The 27,259-nt window shown below is 37.6% G+C and overlaps 1 protein-coding gene across 1 annotated transcript; it reads left to right on the top strand.

Moving 5' to 3' along the window:
* The first annotated feature begins 347 nt into the window (after nucleotides 1-347).
* Nucleotides 348-24,906, top strand: stk11 (serine/threonine kinase 11). The gene is made up of 11 exons (XM_015386672.1): nucleotides 348-517; nucleotides 2,133-3,066; nucleotides 13,536-13,619; nucleotides 13,780-13,869; nucleotides 14,254-14,386; nucleotides 15,623-15,759; nucleotides 15,848-15,975; nucleotides 18,558-18,615; nucleotides 20,545-20,738; nucleotides 23,448-23,699; nucleotides 24,248-24,906. Exons 2-10 carry the CDS (start codon nucleotides 2,783-2,785, stop codon nucleotides 23,654-23,656), a joined length of 1,317 nt encoding a protein of 438 aa, XP_015242158.1. The 5' UTR covers nucleotides 348-517; nucleotides 2,133-2,782; the 3' UTR covers nucleotides 23,657-23,699; nucleotides 24,248-24,906.
* Nucleotides 24,907-27,259: the final 2,353 nt, after the last annotated feature.

Below are 27,259 nucleotides of genomic sequence, written 5' to 3'. Positions count from 1 at the left end.
ATGTTTTGAAAATTCCACTTGAGAGTATTACTGTTGCCACCATCTGTATTAGAGGGAAATAAATGGTAGGGGTGGCCATAGGGGTGATCAATGATTGGCTAAGGGTGGCCATGGCCACCCCTGGTCCCCCATCTTGCTCCGCCCTTGACCAAAAAAGGGAGAAGAAACGAAAATGACACTTTAGTTTGATAAAAAAAAAATATATATATATAAGGAATTGGGTAATTTAAATGTATGCAACAAAAACGGCCGGATCAATTTACTGGTATTAGTGGAAATTGTTAAATGAATTAAATGATAAGTTGAACCAAAGGTGGCAGAGGTCGTTGTCAGCAGCCGCTTTCCTCCCTGAAAACTTTGATTTGACGCAGTAACGTGTGGGGCGAGTTCAGGGGGGAGGTAAACAAGATGGCGACAACCTGAGAGGCAAGAGTAGCACGAATAGTCCGAAAAAATGCATTAGTCTTGTGTCAGACGGAGAGAGAAACAGCTTTTTCTGCGGACGGACACCCAGCGGGTGAGTTAACCTTATTGCCGATGCATGCTTATCAGCTAGAGTCTGCAAAAGGAGCTAGTTAGCTTTTTAAATGGCTAGGTAGCAGTTTACATTGGAATCCGAGCGTCCTGCTAGCTGAGGGTTAGCTCGCATTAGCTTGATTCATCTGTTGTATTTTATGTGTGTCTTTTCTGTGAATGCACATGTTGCTAAAGCTTATGTCGGTCCAGCTGTTGAATGAACACAATGCAACACAGGCAGATGAAAGAAAACGCTCTCATAAGCCTGTATGGCTTCACCGGCAAATGAAGTTGGATAGCTACTTCTGTTGCTGCATATCCAGCCCTTAGCTACACTTGTGTGACGACGTTTCGTTCGTCCCCCCCTCTTTATGTTCTACTGTACGCTGTCGGTGAACGCAAACATTTTTATGTTGTTTTTAATGAAATAAAAACAGGCGGGTGTTCTCTCGGTTGAACGTTTTGGCGTTTTAAGAACTTTAATGCTGGAAATCTTTTTCATTCATCCAGAGTCGCTAAACTAACTTAGCCTGCACCCTTCAAATGTTGGATGGTGGACATCACAGTTTCTTCTGAACTGTAAAATTCAGCTTGAATTTCATATTATGTACATGTGCGTTTTTTGATATTGCTGTTTAGTAACCAAAGAAGAAAATTTTAAAATACTTTTTAAATCAAATTTAAATTTAAATCAAAAAAAGGTGCTGTCGTACTTATCCCCTTTAGTCTGATCCCATAAATATTATTTGGTGCACCTACCTAAAATTTGTATCTAACTGTTTTATGAAGGCCCCAGTATTTTGTTGCTGAACATTTTTATTAACATAGTACATGTGTGATTTCTGTAAAATTTTACTTGAATTTCGGTTGAATATTATGGAGTACCAACTCTGCCATATTTAAAAATAAATACAAAAATAAATACATGCTCAATGAATAAATAAGCATGCAATTAATTGCCTCCAAATATACAATAAACAAATTAATGTAGGTAGAAATTTAATTATACAGTGAGACTTACATCTATATATCTCTTTTAATTAGCTTCTTTAATTATTCACCTTTGTAATAATTTTCTTATTTATTTATTGTCCACTTTAATCTTAAACTTTATTTATTACTTATTTTTTTATGTACTTATTTATGTGCATGATTTAATATTTTTATTCTTTGTATTTTTTTATCCTCTTTATTTCTTCAACACTATTTAGAAGCTAATTAAAAGAGATATATACATTTGTCTCACTGTATAATTTAATTTCTACCTACATTTATTTGTTTATTGTATTTTTGGGGGTAATTAATTGAATGCTTATTTATTTATGAACATTTGTTTATTTCGATATTTATTTTTAGATGTGGCAGAGTTGGTCCTCCATAGATATGCTGTGATAAGCAATGAAATTAAATAAGGGGTGGGGACTATTTTAGCCTAACATTCTTGCTTCATGTCTGTTCTCTTTAAACATTTTTACTACTAGTCCTGCCTAATTATTGCAAAAAAAGTTAATAGGATGAACATACTAGGCTTTTTTGTGTAGATACACTCCTAATACCAATTTTTTTGTTTTTTGTAATAGCAACTTAAAACTAATTTGAATTAAATTTTTCCTCAGGTGACTTGCTCTGGAAACTGTGGTGACATGGAGGACACCTAAGAACGGTTCAACATATTGGATGGTCCAGTCAACCTTTGGGAGCTTGATTGGCACTAGTGGCAGACGCTCCTACTACTCTGATTGTTGATCTACATTTGGATCAGGCTATATACACACTGCAGGAACTATGTCCCTTTGTAAGGACCTCTGACAGAAATGTACGGCTCTAAGGTTTCAAAGAAAGACTTGTTGCCTTGACTGGAAGGTGAATAGTATTAAAAGCCTGAAAAAAATTAGCAAAACTGTCTCAGTTCAGCATTAATCTTAATAAACCTAGTTCATAATGAGCAGTATTAAGTACTAGCACATCACTGGACCCACCTTGTTCTGCACCTTTTTGTTTGTTTTTTTGTTTTTTACCCCCTGCCCCTGAGTAAAAGGAGCCCTAATGTTTACAGATCTCAGATTGTTCATCCACCCGTTTCCTCGACCCTCAGGCCCTATTTCCCCTTTATCTATTTTCAGTCTTTTTCGTCCTGTTATTCATTCATCCTGTCTAATGGATCTACTTCATTTAGTGCTAAAAGGTTAACAACAAACCACACTTCCGTAGCCATTTGCTAACCATTGTTGAGCATAGTGATTAAGCTGTTGTAAATCTTGCAATCATGAGTGACTGCGACCTGCCTCATCTTGAGTATCTAAATGACAATGAACTCATGGAGATGGATACTTTCATTCACCGCATTGACTCTACCGAGGTGATCTATCAACCACGGAGGAAGAGGGCTAAGATGATCGGAAAGTATCTGATGGGGGATCTGCTGGGGGAAGGGTCTTATGGCAAAGTGAAAGAAATGTTGGACTCAGAGACACTTTGTCGCAGAGCGGTCAAGATACTAAAGAAGAAGAAGCTTAGAAGGATTCCAAATGGAGAAGCCAACGTAAAAAAGTAAGTTCTGATTCTTTATTAGGGCTGCAACTAACAATTATTTTGCTAATTGATTCATCTGTCGTTTATTTTTAATAATCGGATAGCAAAATGTTCCTGAAAGAAGACTTTTTATGACATTAAACCAGGTGAAGCTAGAACTTTTCCACTTTAGGAGTTCTGTATAGAGTATATTGACAGACAAAAAAGATTTTTCTTAATTGCAAGATGTTTACCTATTTCTTTTTATAATTTTGGTATAATTGCTGCTCATGGTGGGTTACTCTGTCAGCTAAAGGCATGTTTTAGAGTCTCTATACTCCAGTTAATGATTAATCGATTACTAAAGGAGTTGACGATTATTTCAATAATCAATTAATCCGATTAATTGTTTCAGCCCTAATTCTTTCTGGGATTGGGTGTTACGCAGCGTATCCTTTGTGTGTGGCAGACTTCATGTTTGTTCTCATCTAATCAGAGCAGCATTTTCCATTTGTTTACTCCATTCTCTGGCTGCCTTTTATCTGAATTTTTATCATGATTTTTTGAAATAAGTTATAATTTATTAAGGCAAAATCTGTGTAGTTTACAGCTTGCACCAACATATGCTCCCACACATCTTTGTTGCGTTGTTGCTCTATCCCATTTAAAAAGAAAAAAAGATTAATTGAAGGTTGTAGCTGTCACATGAAAATGTTTAGAGGGAATTAATACTCTCATCATACTATCATTCCAGCTGGTTTTGTTCACTGCAGTGAGGATTTTAATTAATCTTTGAGTCAAAATGTGTTTCACAGTACTCTTACTATGAATGGGCTTGCTTGTTTCACATATTATTCTGTAATGATTGTCATGCTGTTTATGGATTGTTTGTTTTTTCCTGCACTATGCAGTTAGAAAAAGTTTAATTGTGTCCTAAGTGATTATTTCTGGTAGCTTTCCTGAACATTCTCTGGAAGAAAATTTTGTTGTTTTATTTTTCTTTATCTGTGAAGAGCTCTTAAGTTTATCAATTTCATAAAAGAAATGTTTTTGTGATTGACAGTTATTAATTTTTAACATTTTATAACAGCCTTTTAAAGATTGATCTGTTATCCTACATATCAATGGGTTTTCTGCCTTACCCATTTACTAATGAGTGGCCAAAGTTTTAATCACATTAGTCTTATTAAATATCACTTCAGCCTTTCACTGTGGGGCTGTGCTAATAATAGACTTATCGCTAGAAAACTGTCAGAATGAGTTCACTCGGAGCCAAAGAAGCTCTGCTTGTTCTTAAGCTTTACTTAATACAGAGAACAGGGCTGTATTCAATAGCTGTCTTGCTTTATCCGATTTCCTCACTAACTTTAATTGATTATCATTTTTATACCAACTGTCATAATATTTGTTGTAGTTCTCAATCCCCATCAATGCTGGTTGAGTACTGCTTTAGTGCTGTATACTGCTCAGAAGGCTTTTAAAGGCTACTTGGAGTAGAATAGATTGCTATACACCCCGTTGAGCTGTGCCTTGCTTTTTATATAGGTTTATCTCATATAGCTGATGTCCCAAATGAACTAGAAGTTAATTATTTTAATTTCTAGATGCTGACAAGTACCTATGTACATCATGTTTTCACAAAGTGGAAGCAGTTGCCTGTCCACACACTTCAGGTCACACTTCAGAAGGCAAATGCTGCCTGCAAAATGTGTTCTCTAAACAGAAAAATACTTATTTGTTGCATTTGGGCAGATCATATCTGAGGCGTGGCATGCAGTAAATATTACACTGGGTAAACTGCAGCGGTTTTAGTCCACTACCCAGTGTGGATGGAGCACCTTAGCCGTTGGTAATGTTTTCTGTTTGTCATGCAGTTGGAGTGTAAACAGATGCTGGATGGAAAGAAAGTTGCAGGAAAGTTACCTAGAAGTTTTGTATTGATCAGTATGCAGCCCAACATTTGGGTTGTTTAAGTGTTAGATTCACTGTTTGATATGCTATTTTGAACTAAAAATCAGAGTATTATTTAGTATTTTATTGTGGCTACATTGCCAATGACCAAAAACCTAGGTTTCTGTGGAGGGGGTTCATTTCTGACTTCCATTTTCTTTTTTCACTAAATCTTATTTAACTATTTATCCCAGACAGAAACCACACTTGAAATCAATCCCATTGATGATTCATATGAGCCACTTTGAAAGCTCTGCTGATGTTACTCATACATTTATCCCCAGCAGGATTAGGCTTGGTGTGAGCAGCTGCCCTCTGAGGCTGACTGGGGTATCGCTGATCCATAATTACTTTTTATCTCAGAAAAGGTAATGATAAACTGGCTCCATAGGTGGCTCTGTTTAGCAAAGAAAAGCTGTTAAGCCAGGCTTACACTGTGCGATTTTTATTAAATTTTTTGCCCTTTCCGGGGCGACTTTCCAGTCGTGCGAGAATTTTCCGATCGGGCAGACTTTCTGCCTGGTCGTGTAGTGTACAGGCGGTAACGAGAGGCGATCAGCCTCTCACGACTACCTCCCGATATGGAATCGTGAGGTTGGGAGAAAATCTTACATATTTGATTTTCAGTTGACCGTCATTCGCATCGGGCATGCGCAAACAAGGATTCTTCTTCTTCCTCTCAGATGAAAACACAGAAGCATGCAGGGGTGCGAGTGAAATGGAGTTCATTTTGTGTAAAATTGACAGACTGTAGTAGTCATGTTAGCTCAGCCATGTGTTTGTCCAAATACGTCTGCACATTTTCTTTTTAGGGCTCTCAGCACACAAAATTGCACAAATTGCCAAGGCAGCACGGTTCACTCTAGTGAGCTTGATATTCCTCTTCTACTCATTTGGCTTCTGGATAGACGAGTCAGAGCAGCCCCGTCTCACTGCGGAGCTGAGTGCGAAGTGGTTTTTAGACGTACAGTGTGAGCAGGTAGATCCTATCAGAGCATCGTGCTTCAGACATTGTGAGCTGTGAACTCACGCTGTACAACGATACCGCAGGATTTCGTCGTACAGTTTGAGCTGCAGCTGCGTGCAACGATTGAAAAGAAATCGCACAGTGCATGCCTTTAACCAGGTGAGCTCTGAGCCACTTTTCATGTCGAAAAGGATGGTGGAGAGCACATACAACTGGTCACAGGAAAAGCTGAGCCTGTATCTATGTCTTGAAGAGAAGCAGGACTAGGCACCAAAAGCCCAACTCTGCCACCTATAAAGGTGTCAATTACAGCAATCCAGCTGATTTTTCTTCCCAGGATGATTATAACACATTCTTAGACTTAGACTTAGACTTCTTTATTTGTCATTTTGTATGCACGGAGTGCATACAGAACGAAATTGCGTTACATACAGCTTATAAACATTGCATTGATATTTCAAATGGCACGAGTTATTCAAAAAGTGCAGCAGTGGTCAAAGTGTAAACAGTGCAGAGGATAAAGACAGTGTGCAAATTGCAATGGATCAGTGCAGATTGGCATTTGTGCAAAAAATGTGTATTGAGAATAAAAATTAGATGAACTTAAAGGGCTAAAAAGTTAAACGTTCAGCAGCATTGATGCCCGGATGTGCAATAGGTGCAGAGTTCGGTTTGTGGATCAAAGGTTCAACAGACTGATGGCAGTGGGGAAGAAGCTGTTGCAAAACCTGGTGGATCTGCAGCGGATGCTGCGGAACCTCTTCCCAGAGGGCAGCAGGGACAGCAGTCCATTCTACAGAATCAGTGCATTTTGATAAGAAACACTTGATTGTAATATCCTCAGTTAAGTAATTTTATTTATGTGGGAATAGGAATGGGCTAAGCTTTTCTACAAGCTGAGTTCTCTCAGTATTTATTCATTGAAAAATAGATGCAAGTCCATTTTGTCCTGCATCTTCAATCATTTGAGACTGAGCAAAATGAGCTGTCCAATCATGTACCAACATTATGGTTTAAGTGGGGACATATCGACATGAAGAAAGCAAGAGTTGCTGAGCCTACAGCTGAGCCAAAATATACATGGCAGTGCAGGAGGACGTACGCATAGCTAGTGCCATCACATAAGTTCAGTTTATCTTTGGAAGAGGAATACTAATTTTGTTACAAGTGCAAGTTTATTTGTAACTGTGCTTGGCTAAAACCAAAATTTGGTAGGCAGACACTAGGTGTTGCTATGCCAAGTCAGTTAAGGAAGCTCTGCTAAATGACCCCCTTTTCCCCCAAACAATGGATTCACATTCCCAGATTAATAATCTATAGAATTAAACTGGGGTGCTACAAATGATCAATCTGACTTTCCAAGTTCGGAATGGGATAGTACGAGGGATTGATTTAAGATGAAATCCCAATATATTGCAGAAATATTAGCACTATGTCAGGTATCAAGCAAAGCGTGGTTTAAAGCACCCAACACTGGACTGTAGCGAAGACGCCTTCTTTGGAGTGACGAATCCCATTTCTTTTGGCAATCTAATGGACGAGTTTGGGAGGTGTCACGAGAACTGTACTTGTTTGAATAAATTGTGTTCTGTTTATTCAAGGTGGTTTTATATTGTGGTGTTATATTTTAGGAGCTGGGCTTGGTCCCTTTATTCCAGCGAAATACTTCTGATTGCATGGACAAATCCATGCCTCTGTGTGGGGGTAGTTTGGAGATGGCCCCTTCCTCTTTTAATATGAATGTAAATGTTGGACAAAGCAAGATTCATAAAGACATAGCTGAGAAAGTTTGCTGTTAGACCTCAGTCAAATAGAACACCATCACAATGAATTGGAGCAGGGACTAAGAGCCAAACATTCTCTTCCAGCATCAGTCTAAAGCCTCACAAATCTGCTTCTTGAAGAATGGGCATAATACTTCCATAAACATGCACCTAAACCTTGTGCACAGCCTTCCCAGGAGAGTTGGAGGTTTTACAGCTGCAAATGGTGGGCTGACGTCATATTAAATTCCATGGTTCTGGAATGGAATATCACTTAAATTCATATGCCTGTCTAAGAGGTCCAGCACTTTAGGTAGATGTCCTGTCTTTGTGCTCTTATGGGAAGTGTTTTGAACAAATGTGCACAGTGAAGGTAACAGCCATAACAGCAGAGTTGAGGTGTTGGAAATATCCTAACTGAAAATAATTGATAATAATTTAACTTTATTGATCTCACATTGGAGAAATTGTTTGGGGTTAGGGGTCTTGCTCAGGGACCCAGAGTGGCAGTCTGTGGGCGTGGGGCTCAAACTCAGAACCTCAGGTTAATAATAATCCTTATCGCACCAGTACACAGTTGCAATGAATATTTTTCACCTAATAATAACAAAAAAGATAAAAGTATTACCAGTCACAGTATTTATGCAAATACTGATCTAGTGTATTAAAAACCTATAGGTAATACCTATTTCTAATTCTGCTAAAAAAAAAAATATAGTGAATCTTTGAATAAAGTGATGTCCATTTAATTTCTCTTTTTTTTTTCTCAATTTACCCAAAAACCTAAAACATTGTTGTTGTTTTTTTTTATTGTTTAATGGGTAATACCAATGGTTTGAGGCAGTTGTTTAATGGTGTATAACTGGTAGCTACCCAGGTTCCAGTTCAATATTTGTAAGCTCCTCTTCTCCAAAGAGTTGTTTTTTTTACTGTGGTTTTTGGAAATTGTTCTTGGCAATTGAATATATTTTCGGCAGCTGAATGTGTCTGTAAGTGAGAAAGTGTGGGAGCTTTCTTTCAGTCAGCTAACTGGGAGTGTGCAGGAATATGTTGGATTACAAAAAAAGAGGGCTTTGTGTCAGTTTGCTGAATATTTCGTTAGAAAGACTTAATTATTAGCAGGATTATAGTTAAAAACATAATGCTGTCGTATCTATGACTTGCTGACCCATGCCTTTATGTTGCACAGTGAAATGCAGTTAAAGCATTGCAGGTTTGGCTATTAAATTAAATAGTTGGCATAGTCGGGCAAATTGCTGGGAAGTGTCTGCCTGTGAAGGCCGACTACGGTGCATGTTCAGCATGCCGTATTCTTGTTAATGAAATGGTTGCTGTTTGTAGGGTGTTGCTGTTGGGATGGGCGTGTTCATGCTTGTATTGATTAAGCAGTGCCCCTTCTGTGTCTATGGTAACAGTCTGTGAATGCGTGTCTGGAACGACAGGAACGCAAATTAACACAAACACACCTCCAGAGCCCAGCAGAGCGTGGATTGAAGTTCTGATGATCTGTTTATGTGGTTGCTGCGCTATAGTCTCTTCAGTATCGCTGAGTGTTGCAGTCCTGTCAGCGCCGCAGCCTGAGGGCCGGTAGTACACAAGGTCTTTCGGTACAAATCTGAGCTGCAGATGGACTGCAGCAGTCACTGATCCTCCAGTGTCAGCAGAGATATTACTTTGTGTTATGGAAATAAGTAGCCGTTGGGATGCAGTAACACACAAAAATGAGGTACATGAGAGATGTGCTTGTTCAAGTGAAAGGCAAAGACGGTTTACATCTATAAATAGGGCTAGATAATTAACTGCTACTTCATTATGCTTTTCTTGAATGTGCACAGAGAAACCGCAGCGATGCATCTGTTACTGCTTGTGTGTTTGTGTAAAAGGAAGAGACTCACAAAGCCCAAAACATCCATGTTTAAATAATGTGTTAAAGGCACAGAATGGGCACAGTTTGTCATATTTTTAATAGTAAGGCACAAAAGAGATCCAGGGTACATTTTGTGTGAGGATGGATACTGCAGTGTTTTGTGGACATTGTTTTGTAACATCAGCAATCACTTTAACCCCTTTTAACCTTATTTGTTCTCAAAGTTTAAGGCAGTACTAAAGAACTTTCGGTTTTGGCGCATTTTGTGGAAATAAAGACTGATGTCCCAGTCCCCTGAAGTTGGATTGGACTACATTTCTGTTTCCAGTGGCTGTTAAAGACAAATATCATTGAGGCTGTAAATCCATTGTAGTTGAAATAAGAAACTATTAACTTTGGTTCTATATCGCATTCCGCCACCACCGTCCCCCTAACTCACCCAACTCTTCAACGACTGATGTGCTGATGAGAAATGTAGTCATATAGACTTCCATCTTTATAACGAATGGGTTAAGGGGGAGGTCTACCCATTTGTAGTTGTTTTGTGCAGCAGGTTTACTGCCACCCTCCTCAAAGTTGTTTAGTGCTGGCAAAGTGACACGGGCTCTCTCGGGTCATGACAGCGGTGTCATTCAACTAGTTAGTCGGCGTATAATCACAAAAGTTATGAAAATATTTTATGAAGGTTGAAAAGTTATTTATGATGTTTTAAATATTTTTTGCACAACATGGGGATTGTGCATGTAGGCACTTTTCATATAATGATGTGCTTGTTTAATAAACTTTAGACTTAAAGAACTTTTATTTTTCATTTTGTATACACGGTGTATCTAAAACAACATTTAATTTATTACAGCTTTCAGACAGTAAATGAACATTTCTATTCCACAAAGTTCAGTAGTGATCAAATGTAAACAGTGTTGGAGAAAAAACATGACACAAAAAAAGAAATGGAAGTTCAGAGCATTCAATATATATGGTGCAAATATGCAGTATTTTCGGTTTGGTGTTTTTGGTGTGATGCGGAGTCTGACATAATTTAGAGTTTTTTCAACAGTTCAGCTGTCAAGCTATGGGTTGATAGTGCATGTTTATTTCTGTTGTCTGCAAATTTGAAATGAAAATGGTCTTTAAGAATTCAAATCAGATATACTGTGCAGTGAACATCTACCTTAAGCTGGTTTTATACCTGCAGTTTATAAACACATGAGCATCAGATTGACCTTTCATCCTTATTTCTTCCAGATTTAGTGCGGCTGAAAAAGAGAAACAGAACAGGTTGGGTGCACAACTGCCTTCAAAGCTTAGCTATTGTTAGGGCTGCAACTAACGATTATTTTGCAAATTGATTTGATATTGATCTGTAGATTATTTTTTTCGATTAATAATCGGATGGCAAAGGGTTCCTGAAAGAAGACTGTTAACGGAATTAAACCAGGTGAAACATTCCATTTTCACTTCAGGCGTTCTGGATAGAGCATATTGACAGACGAAAAAGCTTGTTTTATCTTAAACGCAAAATGTTTATATATTATATTTTTTGCAATTTTCCTATAATAAGAAGAAAGTTTTAAAGAAGTTTTTACAGTCCCTAAACTCCAGTTAACAATTATTCGATTACTAAATTATTTGATTTAAATTATTTGTTTTCAAAATTATTTATTTCATTAATCGATTATCACGTTTAATCCGATTAATTGTTTCAGCCCTACTATTGTTTATACTGCTGCTCTCAACTCTGGGTTCATTTAGGATCCTCGAGGGCCGGTGCCCTGCAGCTTTTAGATGTGTCCCTGGTCCAACTTACCTGAACAAGAATCTCCTCAGAATTGAGGTGGAAGCATAGACGCATCTAAAAGCTGCAGGTTACCGCCTCTCAAGGACTACAGTTTAACACCCCTGATCTAAAACATGAGAAGAGACAACTTTCTTATTTGTATTAAACAAAGAGAGGTTTCATCAAGCAGCTTGGTGCTGCAGAGGTTTACTCTTTTAATGTTACTTTTGTAACTTCTCTACTTCATTACAGGATTGTCAGGATACTAACATTTCAAATTCTATATATCAAATACTTAGGAAAATAATCAATACCCACTTCCTTTTTTGATACAATGGTGATAAAAATGACAAATATTTGAAAGCAGCATAACTTAAAAAGCTTTTTTCTCAATCTCAACGTTGAATGTGCCTTTTCAACAAAATCACAGAGGCTACATAAAGAAGTGTGCAAATAACTGCAAGTAAGCATTAGAGCTAATATATCGACTATCAAACATTTTCACAATATTGCATTCCTTTGTATATAATGTATGAAATATATAGTTGGCCTGTTTAGGATATTGTCGCTTATCGTAAATGTAAATCCCTTTTACTGTCCCACAATTGGGAAATTTGTTCTCTGCTTTTTGACCCATCCCCTTGCGGAGCAGTGGGCTGCCATTGTGTGGAGCCCAGGGAGCAATCTGGGGTTAAGGGTTTTGCTCAGGAACCCAGAATGCAGGCTGAGTGGATCAAACCGGATACTTGCAACCTTGTCAGACCACACGTGCACTGCTCTAACCCACTAGGCCAACACTCCCCTTATCACGGCCTTTATTGATCATGCTTGCTGTATATAGTTTACACTGAGTGGTAAAGATACTCTTAAGCAAAATAATGTCTGGGGAAATATGGGTTAATGGTTATTGATGTCATTATCCTAGTATTCAACCACAGTATTGTCTCTATGTTGTACTGATATCTATAAAATATGGTCCAAGTCCCCCTGCAAACATGAAGGCTCATCTAGTTAGCAGATCAGAAAACCTCCATATTGTAATTAATATTATTAGCATTATAAGCTTTGGGAGGCACCTTTATCTTGTGATTTTTATTAGAAATCAACAGATGCAGGGTTTTGTCATTAACGTGAAAAAAATAACAATGTTGCACAAGTCTGAATTTAAACAAAGAAATAGACATTAACACATGAAATAAACATTAACAATGGATAGCAAATGGAGGGGGCTTTGATGCATGTGCTGATTGTGATCTCAGGGCATGGCTGCTGAATGCACTAATGAAACACGTGCACTTATTGGCTGATATCTGCCAAAGATTTTGGCCGGCTGATGTATGCTGGAACTAGTGTTAATCAGATCATTGTGTAAGCAGCTGCTATCTATGTAGCATACTTTCATATTCACCTGCAGAGGTCATTAGTAACTTACTGTCACTGCACCAGATTTTTCTCTTGAAATTTTTTGTTTAAACTCCTTTTTGGGGTACGCACGTGCGATTGTTGTTTTGCCTGTGTCATCTTTCTGGTGGAGTAAGCCAAATTAAAAAAGGTAAATAAACAAAGCTCACATTGTTCAGGAATATATTTTTAATTGATAAAATAGCAGGAAAAAGATATATAGGCAATCTAACAGCTTTTTAAAAACCTGAAACATCGATTTATAACTTTCCTCCGGTTCCCATGTCAACACTATTGGAGCAATAAAGGATTTTGTTATATTTCTGATATACAACACTAATAACAAATACAATGTTAAGACGCAATCAAGTCCAAGGGATCGGTTCTCACTATTTTCAAACGTGTGTTGTTGCCATCATAATCTAATGCTTTGAATATTAAGTCCTTAAATTGTAAAGAATAACTCAATTTCCATATTAAATAGACTACACTGATAAAATGAAAGCTACAATACATAAACTAGTCAGTTGAATGAATTGCAAACTATAAATACAGCGAAGACTTTTGTTTTGGTTCTAGTACATAAAAGTGAATGTTTACTTTCAACTAATGGCAGCACTGGTGAAATGAATTATAATCACAGGCTTTTTTGCAGGGCTGTTGATGTATGCATACAGTTTTGTCCTAATTTAAGCAAAATGTGCTGCCAGTATGACCTGGCAAGGCTCTAATTCACATTTTGCTTGATTATTTCTTTATTTTATTTATTTTTTTTATTTCTAGGGAAATTCAGCTGCTAAGAAGACTCCAACACAAGAATGTGATCCAGTTAGTTGACGTACTCTACAATGAAGAGAAGCAGAAAATATATCCTTCAACTTTTGATCGAGTTTTATCTACATTTATTATTATATATTAGGCTTTTTTTTTCTTTTTACCCATAATACTATACATTTTGTTTGGTTTAAAACTAGTTGTGTTTAAAGTATCAGTGTTTGCAGTAAATTATCCTCAACTCCTATTTTACGTATATGGTAATGGAGTATTGTGTTTGTGGAATGCAAGAAATGCTGGACAGCGTCCCGGAGAAAAGGTTTCCAGTATTTCAAGCTCACGGGTAAGCCCCTCATTTCCCCCCGCCCTCCCCATTCCTACTCAAGTCTCTCTTTTTCTGAGCCTCTAAGCTATATTTAGTCTGAGCCCTTCTCCTGCTGCTTCTCTTGGCCTAAGTTTAGATCCGAGTCTGCAGGGTCAATACTGTTAAAATAACTCTGCACGACTGTTTAATATATTGTTACTTTAAGAATGCTTCTAATGACTGATGGTTGTTGTAATCATAGTGCTTTTTTTCTTTTTTTGCTTATATGCTTCGTCAGTAAAAACAGAACTTCTAATTTAGTTTTATCTTCCAAGATTTTTTGTTGATATCCGTAAAATGAGACGTTTTCCCTTTGTCAACATGGATAATTTCCTAATTTTCTTTGTCGTTTTTTGTCTACAGGTACTTTTGCCAACTCATAGACGGCCTTGAATATTTGCACAGCCAGGGAATCGTTCACAAAGACATTAAACCAGGAAATCTGCTGCTGACTACGGATGGATCTCTTAAAATCTCCGACCTTGGAGTCGCAGAGGTTAGCCAAAGTCTATTTACTATTAGTCTTTAGCAAATCAACCATCTCCTCTTTTTAGCTAAGTGAGATTTTTACTTTAGCCCTTTATGTTTTCAAAAACATAAAGGGATACATTTTTACAAGATTTGTGATGTGGTCAGTGTTGTTTTGAACAGGTTCATTGGTATTCCAAAAAAAAGAAAATTAAAAACAGTAATTTTTTTGGAATGACTATGACCTGGATGACTGACAATCTTCACCAGCAGGTTCTTTGGTTTGTAACAATAGTCACGCTGTCCCTTGCATTGAATCAAAACATTGTTTCCTCCTGATATTTGGGAAAACGTTGGAGATATGACTCCACTACCTTTTTATATCTAAAAACATGATTCAGCCATTTGTGAAAGCAAAATCTAAAACCAAAGTCAGCTCTTGTAAAGTGAACCCCTGCTTAAATTGAAGTCTTCTCCAGCTCCATTTATCTTCGCCAACCAGCTTTCCTAAAGGTCTCCACAGCATGATCCTTCTGCCTCCATGTTTCTCTAACAGGATTGTGTTTTTTAGCACCACCTGCAGCGCTAACACCACATAACAATTCTCATACAGGCCCTGATAGCTGCTTCTCTGATTGCTGGCCACCTTTACCTGACCTGTCAGTTATTAGGGGTCCATGACTTTGAGGGTTTGCAGTCATTCCATTCAGATGGATTGTTCATCTCTATTTCAATTCTGTTCAGTTTATTTATATGGCGCCAATTCAACACACAAGGAGCCTTAGAGAAAATTCTAAGGCTGCTGGGGTGTTGTTTGAGAATCAAAACCTCTACCTATCCCTGTCCTCTTTGATTCTGGTTGTTCTCCTATGTTGTCTAACAAACCTCTGTGGTTTTCACATAAGAGCTGCATTTATCCTGTCCTACACGTGTCAGAATAAAATCTCCCTTCATTTTTCAATTTAGGCACGGGTTTATGTTGTTCTGTCACGAACAATCCAAAGTAAAAACCCTCAGGATTATAATTGTAACATATGCATTTGCGAGACGTCTTTAAAAAAAAAAAAAAAAAAGAAATGTCTACAGACTAAGTTTAGTTTTTTTTTGTTTAAAAGTTTTTGATATAAATCAAAGTTTAGTTTCCAACATACATTTGTTCTTGATTTAAATGAAAAAAACATAGTGTAGTTAATCAAATATACATCTAGTAGAGAAATCTTAATAAAATTCTTTATCACAGTCTCCTCATTTCCATCTTTTTCAGGCCCTTCACCCGTTTGCAGAAGATGACACATGTCGTACGAGTCAGGGCTCGCCAGCCTTCCAGCCCCCAGAGATCGCCAATGGACTGGACACCTTTTCAGGGTTTAAAGTGGACATTTGGTCTGCTGGAGTAACACTGTGAGTAACAATTACCATGCTGTTTTCATTTTAGTTTGATTATTTTAGCCTCCACTGCTGTTCCTGACCTGTCATTCTTTACATTTAGATATAACATTACAACAAGTCTGTATCCGTTTGAGGGAGACAACATCTATAAGCTATTTGAAAACATTGGTAAAGGAGACTACACTGTTCCTGAGGAGTGTGGACCCCTCCTGTCGGACCTGCTGAGAGGTAAACGTCGTGTTGAATGCTTGTTTTCAATAAACATGAAAAATACTAGATCCATGTCGAAATCATACCTTTTAATGATGCAGCACCTTCCCACAGAGACATTTAAGGGTTTCATATTATAATACATCTGAAAATAAAAACAACGAGGCCTCCAGAGCCCTTTTTTGCCATTTGTTTAGGAAAATTCCTCTCAGATTAGGTAGACGGCATGTATCAAGAATCTCTTCCTTCAGACATTTTCTTAAGGAGCTGTTTTGACTTTCCCCCCCCCATCGCGGCCGAAGGCAGTGCCCCCACATCACGCAACCATGACAAGCAGTATGAGTTCGTAATGATTGCGGTTAGGGGAGCAGAATAACGCATAAGAAAAAGGCCTGACTTAACAGATGGGCTGCTACACACTGCTCTGAGTAGATTATAAGGGACAGCAATACAAAACAGGAGCAACTTGGCCGTTAATTGTTGTTTATTAATGTCAACAACAGTAATGCAAAATTGTATTTATTCTATCAGAAATGCAGGCAAATCTCACTCTAGTCATCTCAGTAAAGAGCATGGAGCATTTCTTCTAAATACAGAACGAGCCCCTTCTTCTAAGGGACGTCCGGAGACCCAAGACTGTAAACAACTTTTCAATAAACATACCAACAAGTACAAGTTCATATTTAGCCTAAGCTGCAACAGCATAGCTGCTGTGAGGAATTAACCAGCTTGCTATTAACAAAAGTAATTTAACACAAGCACACAATCAGGATTACTTCAGATATCCTGTTAATTAAAAAAAAAAAAAACACAAACCTTGCTGCAGTACTTATGGGTTTACAGGGTCAGACTAAGCGAGTGGTTCTCAGTCCTGGTCCTCGAGGATACATCAGTGCTTAACTACTGAGGTCTCAGTCTGCTCATCAAATTTTTTTATTTTTTGAAAGGGTCAAAACGGCTATATTAAAGATATTTTTCAGTATAACCTTGCATAAGCTACAGCGGATTTGTATCTGGTATTTGTTTCAACTCTAAAGTTAAATGTCTTTTTTAAAATACGTAATGGTAAAATCAAAGAACAATATCAGCGAAGGGAAATTATACAGATTTTTTTTTCTTTTCATACCTAAAAATGAGTAAATGCTCAAGTAGTTAAACTATTGTACTAAATTATATTGATTTGTATTGAAGTAAAGGAAGTGGAACTCAAATGTGTGCCGCACTTTTCAGAATAGTTGTTCCATAAAAAAATATATAGTTTTCTTTCACATCATCATCAGTAGAACTCATGTTGTCAACTAAATCTCAGCTGCAATGTGACCAAACGTTTCAAGAGGTGTGAATACTTTCATCGACCCCAGCAATGCTCTTATTTTTTTTTGTGAGGAAGAGAGATGATTGTTGATGCATTATTAGGGATTGCCTCGTCCAAAATTCAGCAGATTTATAAACTTGTTTTGTTTTTTATATAAATAAGTTAAAAATAATCATATGAACTATCAATTTGTCTGGGATTTTAGGTGTTCTAGTGAGCTCTCTGCCTCTTATTTTTCCTGCGGTCTTTCTAGTTTTTATCCAGTAGGTGATGCTGTAACACTGAAAGTAAGAATGACTGCTGTACATGCTTGGTTTCCTCCTGACAGTAGAAATCCCTTCGGCTGCTGACGTGTTTTCCATTGATCTGAAGCCAGGAGTAGAATAATAAACACTCTATAGTCAGGCTTTGCTCTTACAGAAATGAACACGGCAATATTTCTACTCCACCGTAGTCCCCCTTTTTTCTATTCTTTTTTCCCCCCTAAAAAAGAAAACAGTTGCTTTGCTGTGCAGTTTTATAACATAAGAATTATGATGGGTGGATCATGTTTCTGGTGGTTATTGTAAAATGTGTTTGCATATATATATATATATATATATATATATATATATATATATNTATATATATATATATATATATATATATATATATATATAAAAAGCTGAAGTCCACCTGTTCTCCTTTTTACCAATCTTAGCATTGAGCCCTAAATCTCTAACAATAGATGGAGGAAAGTGGCAATCTATTGCTGTTTTAAAACACCCCGTCTCCTTACTTTGTGAGTATGACGTGTGTCTTTGATGACGCAGCACATGAGGAACGGTCCATCCGTAATTACATGGTCTAAAATAAGCCTAGTACCACAAAAGGTGTCCTTCAGCAGGCACAGCACTACGATCAGCTCTATGCATTCTGCCCTTTTCTGCTTGGTGACTGACGGGAACATCATTAGTTAAAAAGGCACCATGTCACCTCTAGATTAGCACTCTGAAATTCTGCTGTACACATAATTCCAGTCTGCAATACAACAATTAAGAGACTATATGATATTAGAGTGATATGCTACTTACCGACGCTCATTTATTATTGACATAACACAGGTTGTGGGAATTACTATAAGGTCTTTGGTTGCAATAACTAGTTCTTTCAAATGATTTGTACCTCGTGCTTTACTCCTCTTGTTATGTGCTATGAACATCTTCCCAACACTCAGGAAGCAGAAGCAGGTAAAAAAAAAATTTTAATGAAAGTGATTAAATCCACTCTTTAATATGTTTTGCAGGAATGCTTGAGTATGATCCTGCAAAGAGGTTTTCCATACAAAATATCAGGCAACACAAGTAAGTGTGTTTCTGTTTTTCTTCCTTACAGTACCGGTAAATACTGGATCTACTTTGTGTACCAAAACACTGAAAATGTCTTCTTTTTTTGATTATTTGCTTGTTGTCAAATAATAAAAAATTAGACCAGGGAAATAGTGAAATATTCAAAACCCACGGTGTCACACTCTTATCGGCTAATGAGCTCTAAGATATCTGCAATTGGTTGCTAAGCATTGAAATGGTCAGCAGAGCTCACAATTACGGGGAAGACTGCTGACCTCACAGATGTCAAAATGACACTCACTGACAGCCACCACTAACGAGGGTAGAGGCTGGGGTATACTCGACACGTTCTGCACAGTAAAGAAGGGCATAGAACGCTTTGTTTGCAGCTTTTATACTCAATGCTGGTTACTCCCCTCTACCCAATATTGTGACCAACTATGGGGGGTGTTTAGGGCACAGACTGTAAGCTTACAACACCTCGTATGTTGAAGCAGAGATAGCAGAGATGTTTCCATTTGGGAATTCTCGCCAGTAGGACCTATCACTTCTCCACACTGTCCTCGTTATTACAAATATTCTAGCTTCCTTCTGCTTATAAACGTTGTGGAGATGCAAATTTTATTTCTTCCATTTCTAAGACGCTGAGTTTTATTTTTTTCTCATAATCTGTAAGCCATGATCATTAAATTTACCTGGACAAACTTGGAAATTAGGGAAGCCTTGATATGAAAATATGAACTGATGTCTATAGCCAGTAATAATATTGCTTTTAGGGCTGAAGGTAATAGTTACCAATAATATACGTTTCTTTTTCCTTTGGACACCGTGAAAGACCAACCACAGTGCTGACAGCGCTTCTCTGCTTCAAAGGGCTGCAGCTAACAATTATTTTGCTAATCAATTATTTTTTGCTGAATCAATTAATAGTCAGATAGCCAAAGGTTCCTTAAAGAAGACGTTTTACAAAATTAAACCAGGTGAAACTAAAACGTTTCCACTTGAGTTCTGGATAAAGCATATTGATTGACAGACAAGATTTTTTATTTTATTTTTTTTTTATTTAAAATGCAAGTAAATTTTTTTTTTTTTACAATTTTTGGCTAAGTGTGTCGCTCTATCAGCTAAAGGCATGTTTTTAAGAGACTCTAAACTCCAGTTAACGATTTATTGCTTACTAAATTAATTAATGATCATTTCAATAATCGATTACTCATGATTAATCCAATTGTTTCTGCACTACTGCTTCAGTTTTTATTTTGTTTTAATTTTATTTTGCTGCGTCACATTCACTGTTGCAGGACCAAACAAATACCACATGACCGGTCCACTTTTTATTGCTATGTCTGACCAATTTTTAAATACCACAATAAGAGCCTAATTAACACCTGTTCAATATTTTGGTTAAAGACAAATTTATAGTCAACTTGTAATGTTGTCATGGGATACTTAATAGTCAATATAATTCTAATATAATTCTAATATACTGTTTGTTTGTCTTTGCTGGGTGGTTTATGATGTTGCGGTTTTATGAAACTTGGCCAACTGATCTTCAATCTTATCTTTTGAAGGACGAAGCTTTGATCATTGCAACTCTGCAACATTAGCCTCGTCTCCCTAGAGACATTTTCTGTTTTCCAAAGCATTTAGGCTATACATGCAATCTGTCTGTATTTATCCTGTCAATAAAGGTCTTGTGTTGTTTTATCACCTGTTAATTGATATGACCCTCTCTCTGGTTTTCTTAAATGAAGGCCTCTGCTTTTTCATGGAGTTCTTATGCGCTTTTGAGAGGATGTACTTTGTTTTAACGACTACGCCATTATGGAGGAAATTGTGCCAGATTTGAATGAAGCTATATCCACTAGTCGACTTAAAATAGTTTAGGACAGACACCAGCTCCTGTATTTACATTCACTTTGTTCCCTGTTTATTCCTTACTAGCTGGGTACGGAAGAAACATCCTCCGTCTGAACGCCCAGTACCCATCCCTGCCTGCGCAGAGAGCAGGGACCAGTGGCGCAGTATGACAGTTGTTCCCTACTTAGAGGATTTGCACGGCTACACAGAGGATGACGACGACGAGCTCTATGATGGAGAGGATGAGATCATTTACACTCAGGACTTCACAGTGCCAGGTAAGACTGGTCATAGGCTCTGTTGCGTTCCATCAACTGTCACTGAAAGTCTAACATCTCCTCTACTAAACCAAAGTTGAAGCAGTCATGAGCTTTTTATTGGACTTTAATATGTATGAGGATTTTTTAAGATGATTAATGACACCAGGCTGATTAATAATTAAGCAGTCCAGATAGTTTTTTTTTTTTTTGTAACTAGTAGGGCTATAGTATAATTATGGTTGGTCTTATTTTTCTTTTTTATAAATGTAAATCCACGTGAGCCGTTCTGAATTTAGCAAAAATGCTTTAAATGTAGCAAGCTAAAGCCAATTGTGGTACTCGACCTGGTAGTGTGTAGCATTTTGTTCTACAAAGACGCAAACCAAGAAAGTAAGTTATGATAAACTCCTTAGGGAGGGAAAAGATATTGGGAAGTTAACCAATTTCTAATGGATTAATTGGATTTCCTTTTTTAGAATCAGATATAAAAATAACTTTGAAGCAGGTGAAGCTGATTGAGCAACTTTACAATGAAGTTTTTCTACTTTAACCTTTTTTGCTAAGGTTTTTTATTCAGTTTTCTCTTCACTAAGGCTCTGAATGAGTCAGCAAATAACAGGTTTTAGAGTCTGTATATCTGAGTTAGGAAGTATTTGATTACTTAAATAGTGGAGGAGTATTTTAATGATCAATTAATCACGATTGAACGGATTAGGTTATCCAGCCTTAATGTGAAATGCAGGCAGCCAATAAGTGAACCTGTCTTTCTTACTGAAAATGAATAGTGACTGAAAGGGTCCACTGTGCATAAGGTCCTTCTCCAAACCAAGCTAGTGTGTGGGCTTTGCCAATCATCTGGAACAAGCTGCATCTGTTTCCTCATCTTCTAAACAGAAAGGTTTCTATGAATTAGCTGTACTGTTGATAGATGTTTGGGAGAAGAGACATTAACAGAATGCTTTAACTTGTTTGCTGACTGTTTTTAATCATACTACCCCCACCTAAGACTTCATATCCTCAAGTCTGTTGCTAGGTAACAGCCTGTAATGTAAATGCAGCAGTCAGTGTTGGGCATCTAGAAGTGGTGCCCCACATAAAAACCAAACGGAGCTGCAGAATGTGAATGAAGCAAACTATAAATAGTCCAGTTGAAAGGGTTTCGGTTTGGGACTATGAATGGTTTTTCCAAGGCTTACTCCCACACACACATACACAGGGCTTTGTCCCTCATAGGAAGCTTCATTTGAATGAGTGTGAGCTCGAATGATAACATAAAGCTCTATTTGTGTTTTTGCTTTAGCATTAAAGAACCTCTAGGCTTTTTTTTTTTTTCTTCTAAGAGCAGATTTCCGATCTTTGTTTCGTAGTGAATTTCAGCAAGTATTACGGTTTTGTGTGTGGGAGTTTTCTCAGAGCCCCATCTGCTCATGGTGACAAACTAAGACATCCACACTTCATAACAAAAAGTGACATCAAGGTTTCACCTGATGGATTTCCTGTTTTTATCCGTTAGGTGTTTTTTTTGTCTCGTGTGGGTTTGTGACCTGAAGTTCTCTCTCAATGCTGCAGATAAAACATCTTAAGCCTGAGTGATTGAAGTTTCTGATTTTCTGATTCTTTAATGATAGGATTTAAAACTCCTGTCTTGTAAATTTGTGTTTCTCCTTCAACACTCGTAGATTAAATATTACCTTATAGCATATTGTGCATATTGTGTTGCCGGTTTCTTTTAGGCGGTTTAAAACTGAAAGTTACAGGTCTGGTTTCCCTAGTGGCTAAAAATACAGTTTTGTTTTATAATGACTCCAATCTTAAAAAAAAAAAAAAAAAAAAAAAAAAAAAAAAAAAAAAAAATTTTTTTTTAAAATTTAAAAAATTTAAAACATTTACAAAGGAAAGTTGTTTGCAATAGATTTGTCTTTATTTACACGGACTGCAAACACATTTGTTACTAAGCTTGGAAATTTCTTGTGTAACAGGAAACTGATCATTTAAAGTGAAACATGATTAAAAAAAAAAGTAGACAAACCTCTCTTGAAATATATTTAAGATGGAAACATTTAAGCAATTAGTAAACAAAGTTAAAATCTTAAATCAGCAAACTGTTGAATAGTAGTTCCCCTGATCAGATTGTGCTTCTTATAGTACTTGTTTGTTGAAGGCAGTGATGGTTGTGTATTTTAAGAGCTGCCAGAAGGAACAGCAGTGGAATAACTGATGGTAGGAGGTGGTGCATCACCGATGATCTTCCTGAGTGAAACAACTACTGAAAGCAGAACATTTAAAGTTTCCATTCAGACTTACATTTGGTCGAATAAGCTAAGCATAAAATTCCTTTTTTTTTGATTACCTCTGTTATTTTGTCACTGTGACTGGAAACAGGTTTTGTTTTTTTTTCTTCTTGTTTCACAATTGGGATCATTGGTGGTGCATTGACTCCCACCTCCATCTTTCTCTGAAAGAACTTTCAGATTAGATGAGAGTGAAGGTGTTTTAAGATGTAGAAATACCACCTGGCAACTCTCAGGAGCTGATGGTCTCACCATCCAAGTGACAATAATCTAGGTTTAAACTAAGACGCAAAGAGAGTTATACAGCAGGTAGGACATTGAGTGGTTCCAACCCTTTAACAGCACCTCTTCTTGGACCATCAGTTTAAAACTGCTTCTTTCATTCTAAGGGGCATCGGCTGATTATGGTTGGGTGTTTTGTTTTGTGTTATTTCAGGGCAAGTGGTTGAGGAGTACCAGGATCAAGGGAATGCAGACCATAGCCCAGCAGTAGCCAAGCCAGTTTGTGTGAATGGGACAGAAGGGGGGTCTCTAAACAGCAAGTCCAAAGCTGAACGCAGGTCCTCCTCCTCGTCGAACCCCTCACGTAAAGGAGTTTCCACAGCCAGCAAAATCCGCAAGCTCTCCACCTGCAAACAGCAGTGACAGCCCTCTGATCCTCATTTTTCCCACAACAGCAGCCCATATGGTAAGTGTTTCAACGCCTTACAAGCTGCAGATCCAGATAAAAACTAGTTAGAAACATGTGCAATAGTGGAGAGGAGAAGGGAAACAGTCGGTGTTGGTATTCAGCATGCAGCTCTCTGACTCATCACCACTTTCCTGAAAAATGCAAGACCGTTTTTGTACCTTTTTTTTTTTTCTCTTATGCCACAAAAACACCTTTCAACTGGTCTGTCAATATCTTTTCAACTGGTTGTTAGGGCTCGTTCTTCAAACCAAGTAGGACATGTCTAAGCTTCAAGCACTTTACACAATTTTCCGGTTACCACCCACAGCTGCTCTCTGTCTTGCAATCAGAGCGAAGCTGTTTGTCATAGGTGCAGTGCAGAAGAGATGGTGTGTATTAATTTGTTCAAGCGATGACTCATCCCCAGTGAGATAAAGTGGGTTGTGGGATGTTTGTGTCTTTTCTCACGCTGTCGGTTGACTCTTTCCGTTCTAACACTACGAATTAGTTTTGTTTCTTGGGTAAAAAAAATCTGTTAGATTCTGATTTGTTCCTTTCTTTTTCAGGTCAGCCTGTCCTCTGTCCTCTTCCCTTTTTCATCTGGAGTCTTCACGGCTGGGAATGAAACTGCTGACACTGACGTGCCCACACCTCCCCGGACCCCTGGCTTGCGTAGTCTTGTTTTAGGGGTCTGGGTTAAGAAGGACGACATGAGAAGTTCTGTTTGCTCTGAGACTGAGGCCTTTGCTGTGAAGATGTTTATTTTCTTTTCTTTTTTTTTTTCTTGTGTCATCCGGTTCTGGTTATTTCCCGCCCTCCCTGTTCTTTCATCTTCATCAGATGGCCAAGTGTTGCACCGGGCGTTTCGGACACCATCACCCTTCATCCAGCCCAAACCCCACCCCCCATTCTCAATCTGTTTCTCCAGCTACCTTTGTTTTTACTGAACCCTGATGGCAGTTTTTAATACACATTGTGATGTGTAAAATATTAAAGTGGGGAAAAAAGCAAATGTATGGATAATTCTGTATTTAATCTACTTTTGTGTGTAATAATTATAATAGTACAAGAACAAACACAAACTGCATGCACAATAGGGCTGAATGAAAGGGAAGGTAATCGGTTTGTGGAGATGCCTGACTTCCATCATTGGCAAATCTTAATTTAGGTTTACATTTATTTTTTTCATTATTTATAAAGAATGTGTCCCAAACAATCTGTTTTGCTCAATTTCTCTATTTTAGTTAACATTTTTAATACACAGCAGACTTCAGTTGTTGATCCCTGTCCTTAACCTTTAATTGGATATTTATTCCACATGTGCTCACATAGATGAGTAGCTGTGGGCAACCTCCTGATACCAAAGTATTCGAAGATTTTAAATACAATATTTTTTTATTTTTGAAAAACATAAAAAAATTCTGCATACAATTCTAGTGATTCAAAGTTTATCAAGATGTGTAGCTGTCAAAGAAAGTGGCATTGATCTGACAATACTCTTCCTCCCCCATCCTTTATTGCACACTGCCAGCCAGCTGGCTGAAGAAGGCATCCATCCTTTTTCTCGCTTACAAAGAAGACAAATTTAGCTTTTTGAAAATATTTCCGTTATTAGAAAACACCCAAAGCATGCTGAGAAAACAAATGTAGTTTGAGAAGCAAGTCTGTTAAGAAACCAAGTCTTTTGAAGGGGACACACCCATTAGGCTATTTTCTGTCCAATACATGTATGGTTATGTCTGTCCTTTTTGTCTTCTTTTTGCATTTGTAAAGAATGCAGCAAACAATTGCAGTTTTCTGAGATGAGGTATTTCTACAGAAATCCTTTCTGTGGAAATACCTCTTCAGAAAGGAAGAAATCACATCCTATTTTAAAAAGGGTATATCCTTGAAGGAGGGGGACTATAACCTGTGACTGTAGCTACATTTGGTTTAGAAATAATATAAACCTGAGAAATTCCTCCTATAAAACACTGCTTTATGCAGATTTTCTTTAGGATCTTATTCCAATTTTTTTTGAAGAATATCTGCAACAGAATTATATTAATGGTACAAGCTTAGTCAATCCATATTAATTTTGTTTTTTTAAGGAGGGTAAAGATTTTTTTCCCTTAATTTTTTGTTTATTTGGAGGACTCAAATCACCTTACAATACAAGGTGATTTGAAAAACCACTTTGGAAGGTTGTTAGGTTATTCCTTAGCTCTAAGAATAAAAAAAAGGTTATTTGGCCTTAAAGGTTGCCAACCCCTGTTCTATATTTTGATACCCTGAAGAAACGGGGGGAAAAAGAAAGGTATAATGGGTTAATTTATTTGTGTTGTATTTAATAAGACAATCTAGAGAAAGATTGACAATTAAAATCAATTTGCTTTTAATCAAAATCACCTAAAAACAGATTGCTACAGAACAGCATAATTAATTCCTATGAAGAGAATAAAGTCTGTATCAAAATCAATTAATGGTCAATATAAAATAACAGGGAATCCAGACTTTTTAGGGAAAATTTTGTTTAATGTCTAAAACGATACAGTACCTTCAGAAACTTCACCACCCTGATAAATATTTGATGTCAGGCATCCATGCTGCTCAGTTGAAGGCAGACTGCCCTGAAAATTACGCAGTTGTCCTTTTTTCTTTTTTCCTGCATTGTTGCACCAATCACATCCATGGGAGCCTTGCCCTCGTCTTATGCATCATGAGCTCCTGACTGGGAGAAGATCAGAGAGCAGGTGAGTCACGACTGCGAGGGGAGGAGGGAGAGCGAGGCTTTTTACGTCAGCAAGGTCAACACAGAGGCTCCAACCAGAGACGGAGAGGTGCAGGGAAAGGGGTCTCATGTTAGGATGATGGACATTTTAGCATTTGGCACGTCAGGACACACTTCATTTCTCCTCTCAAGGGAAATGACTGGGTGCACACCTCTCAAACACTAGCTTAGCGTGAAAGAAAATAACTTCTCTAGAATTTTTATTCTAATAAAAAGGATTCTGCCAAGACTGCAGCAAATCTAAACTAGTCTTCAAATAACGAGGATGGAAAAGCCACGATTTCTGTCTACAGGTTATGCACCGTAGATGAAACCTTCATTGGCAATGTAGGTTTTTCTACTCTGTTTTGGAGGAGTTATGCTGAGATTATGCATTATGTTGGGCAACGATCTAACAAAACTGCTAATTGTTAAAACCAAGCTTCAGGTGTTAATTCCTAGAGTTTACAGCCACTGCCTGTCCATAGCAGTTTTTTGTTTGTTTTAAAGCACTAGTGCCTTTTTTTTGGACAGTAGGCTGACAGGAATGGGGGTACGAGACAGGGGGAGACACATGCAGCAAAGGACCACAGGTCAGATTTGAGCCTGGGTCGGCCGCGTCAACAATTAAGGTCTCCATACAGGTGTCGTGTGCACTTACCACTGCACCACCAAAGCACGGCAAATGTGTATAGCAGTTCTAAAGCGCACTAATGAATGGGCTGCATCCCTCAAAGGCAGCGCCATAAAAAAATAAACTGAAAAAAAGTTTTTAATTTGGGAAAGGGTAGATAAAGGACAAAAAGGGGGATCTCCATAGATTTGGGTG

The sequence above is a fragment of the Cyprinodon variegatus genome, unplaced genomic scaffold, assembly GCF_000732505.1.
Source record: "Cyprinodon variegatus isolate N-32 unplaced genomic scaffold, C_variegatus-1.0 Scaffold374, whole genome shotgun sequence".
In the NCBI taxonomy this organism is placed as follows: domain Eukaryota; kingdom Metazoa; phylum Chordata; class Actinopteri; order Cyprinodontiformes; family Cyprinodontidae; genus Cyprinodon; species Cyprinodon variegatus.
The sequence above is the reverse complement of the archived record's forward strand: the minus strand, read 5'-3'. Positions and strand labels throughout refer to the sequence as shown.

Bases quoted from the DNA above. Each gene is read 5' to 3' on its own strand.
- stk11 (XM_015386672.1), top strand. From the start codon at position 2,783: ATGAGTGACTGCGACCTGCCTCATCTTGAGTATCTAAATGACAATGAA. The intron at 14,387-15,622 runs GTTAGCCAAAGT...CATCTTTTTCAG, and splicing joins CCGACCTTGGAGTCGCAGAG to GCCCTTCACCCGTTTGCAGA. The intron at 20,739-23,447 runs GTAAGACTGGTC...GTGTTATTTCAG, and splicing joins TCAGGACTTCACAGTGCCAG to GGCAAGTGGTTGAGGAGTAC.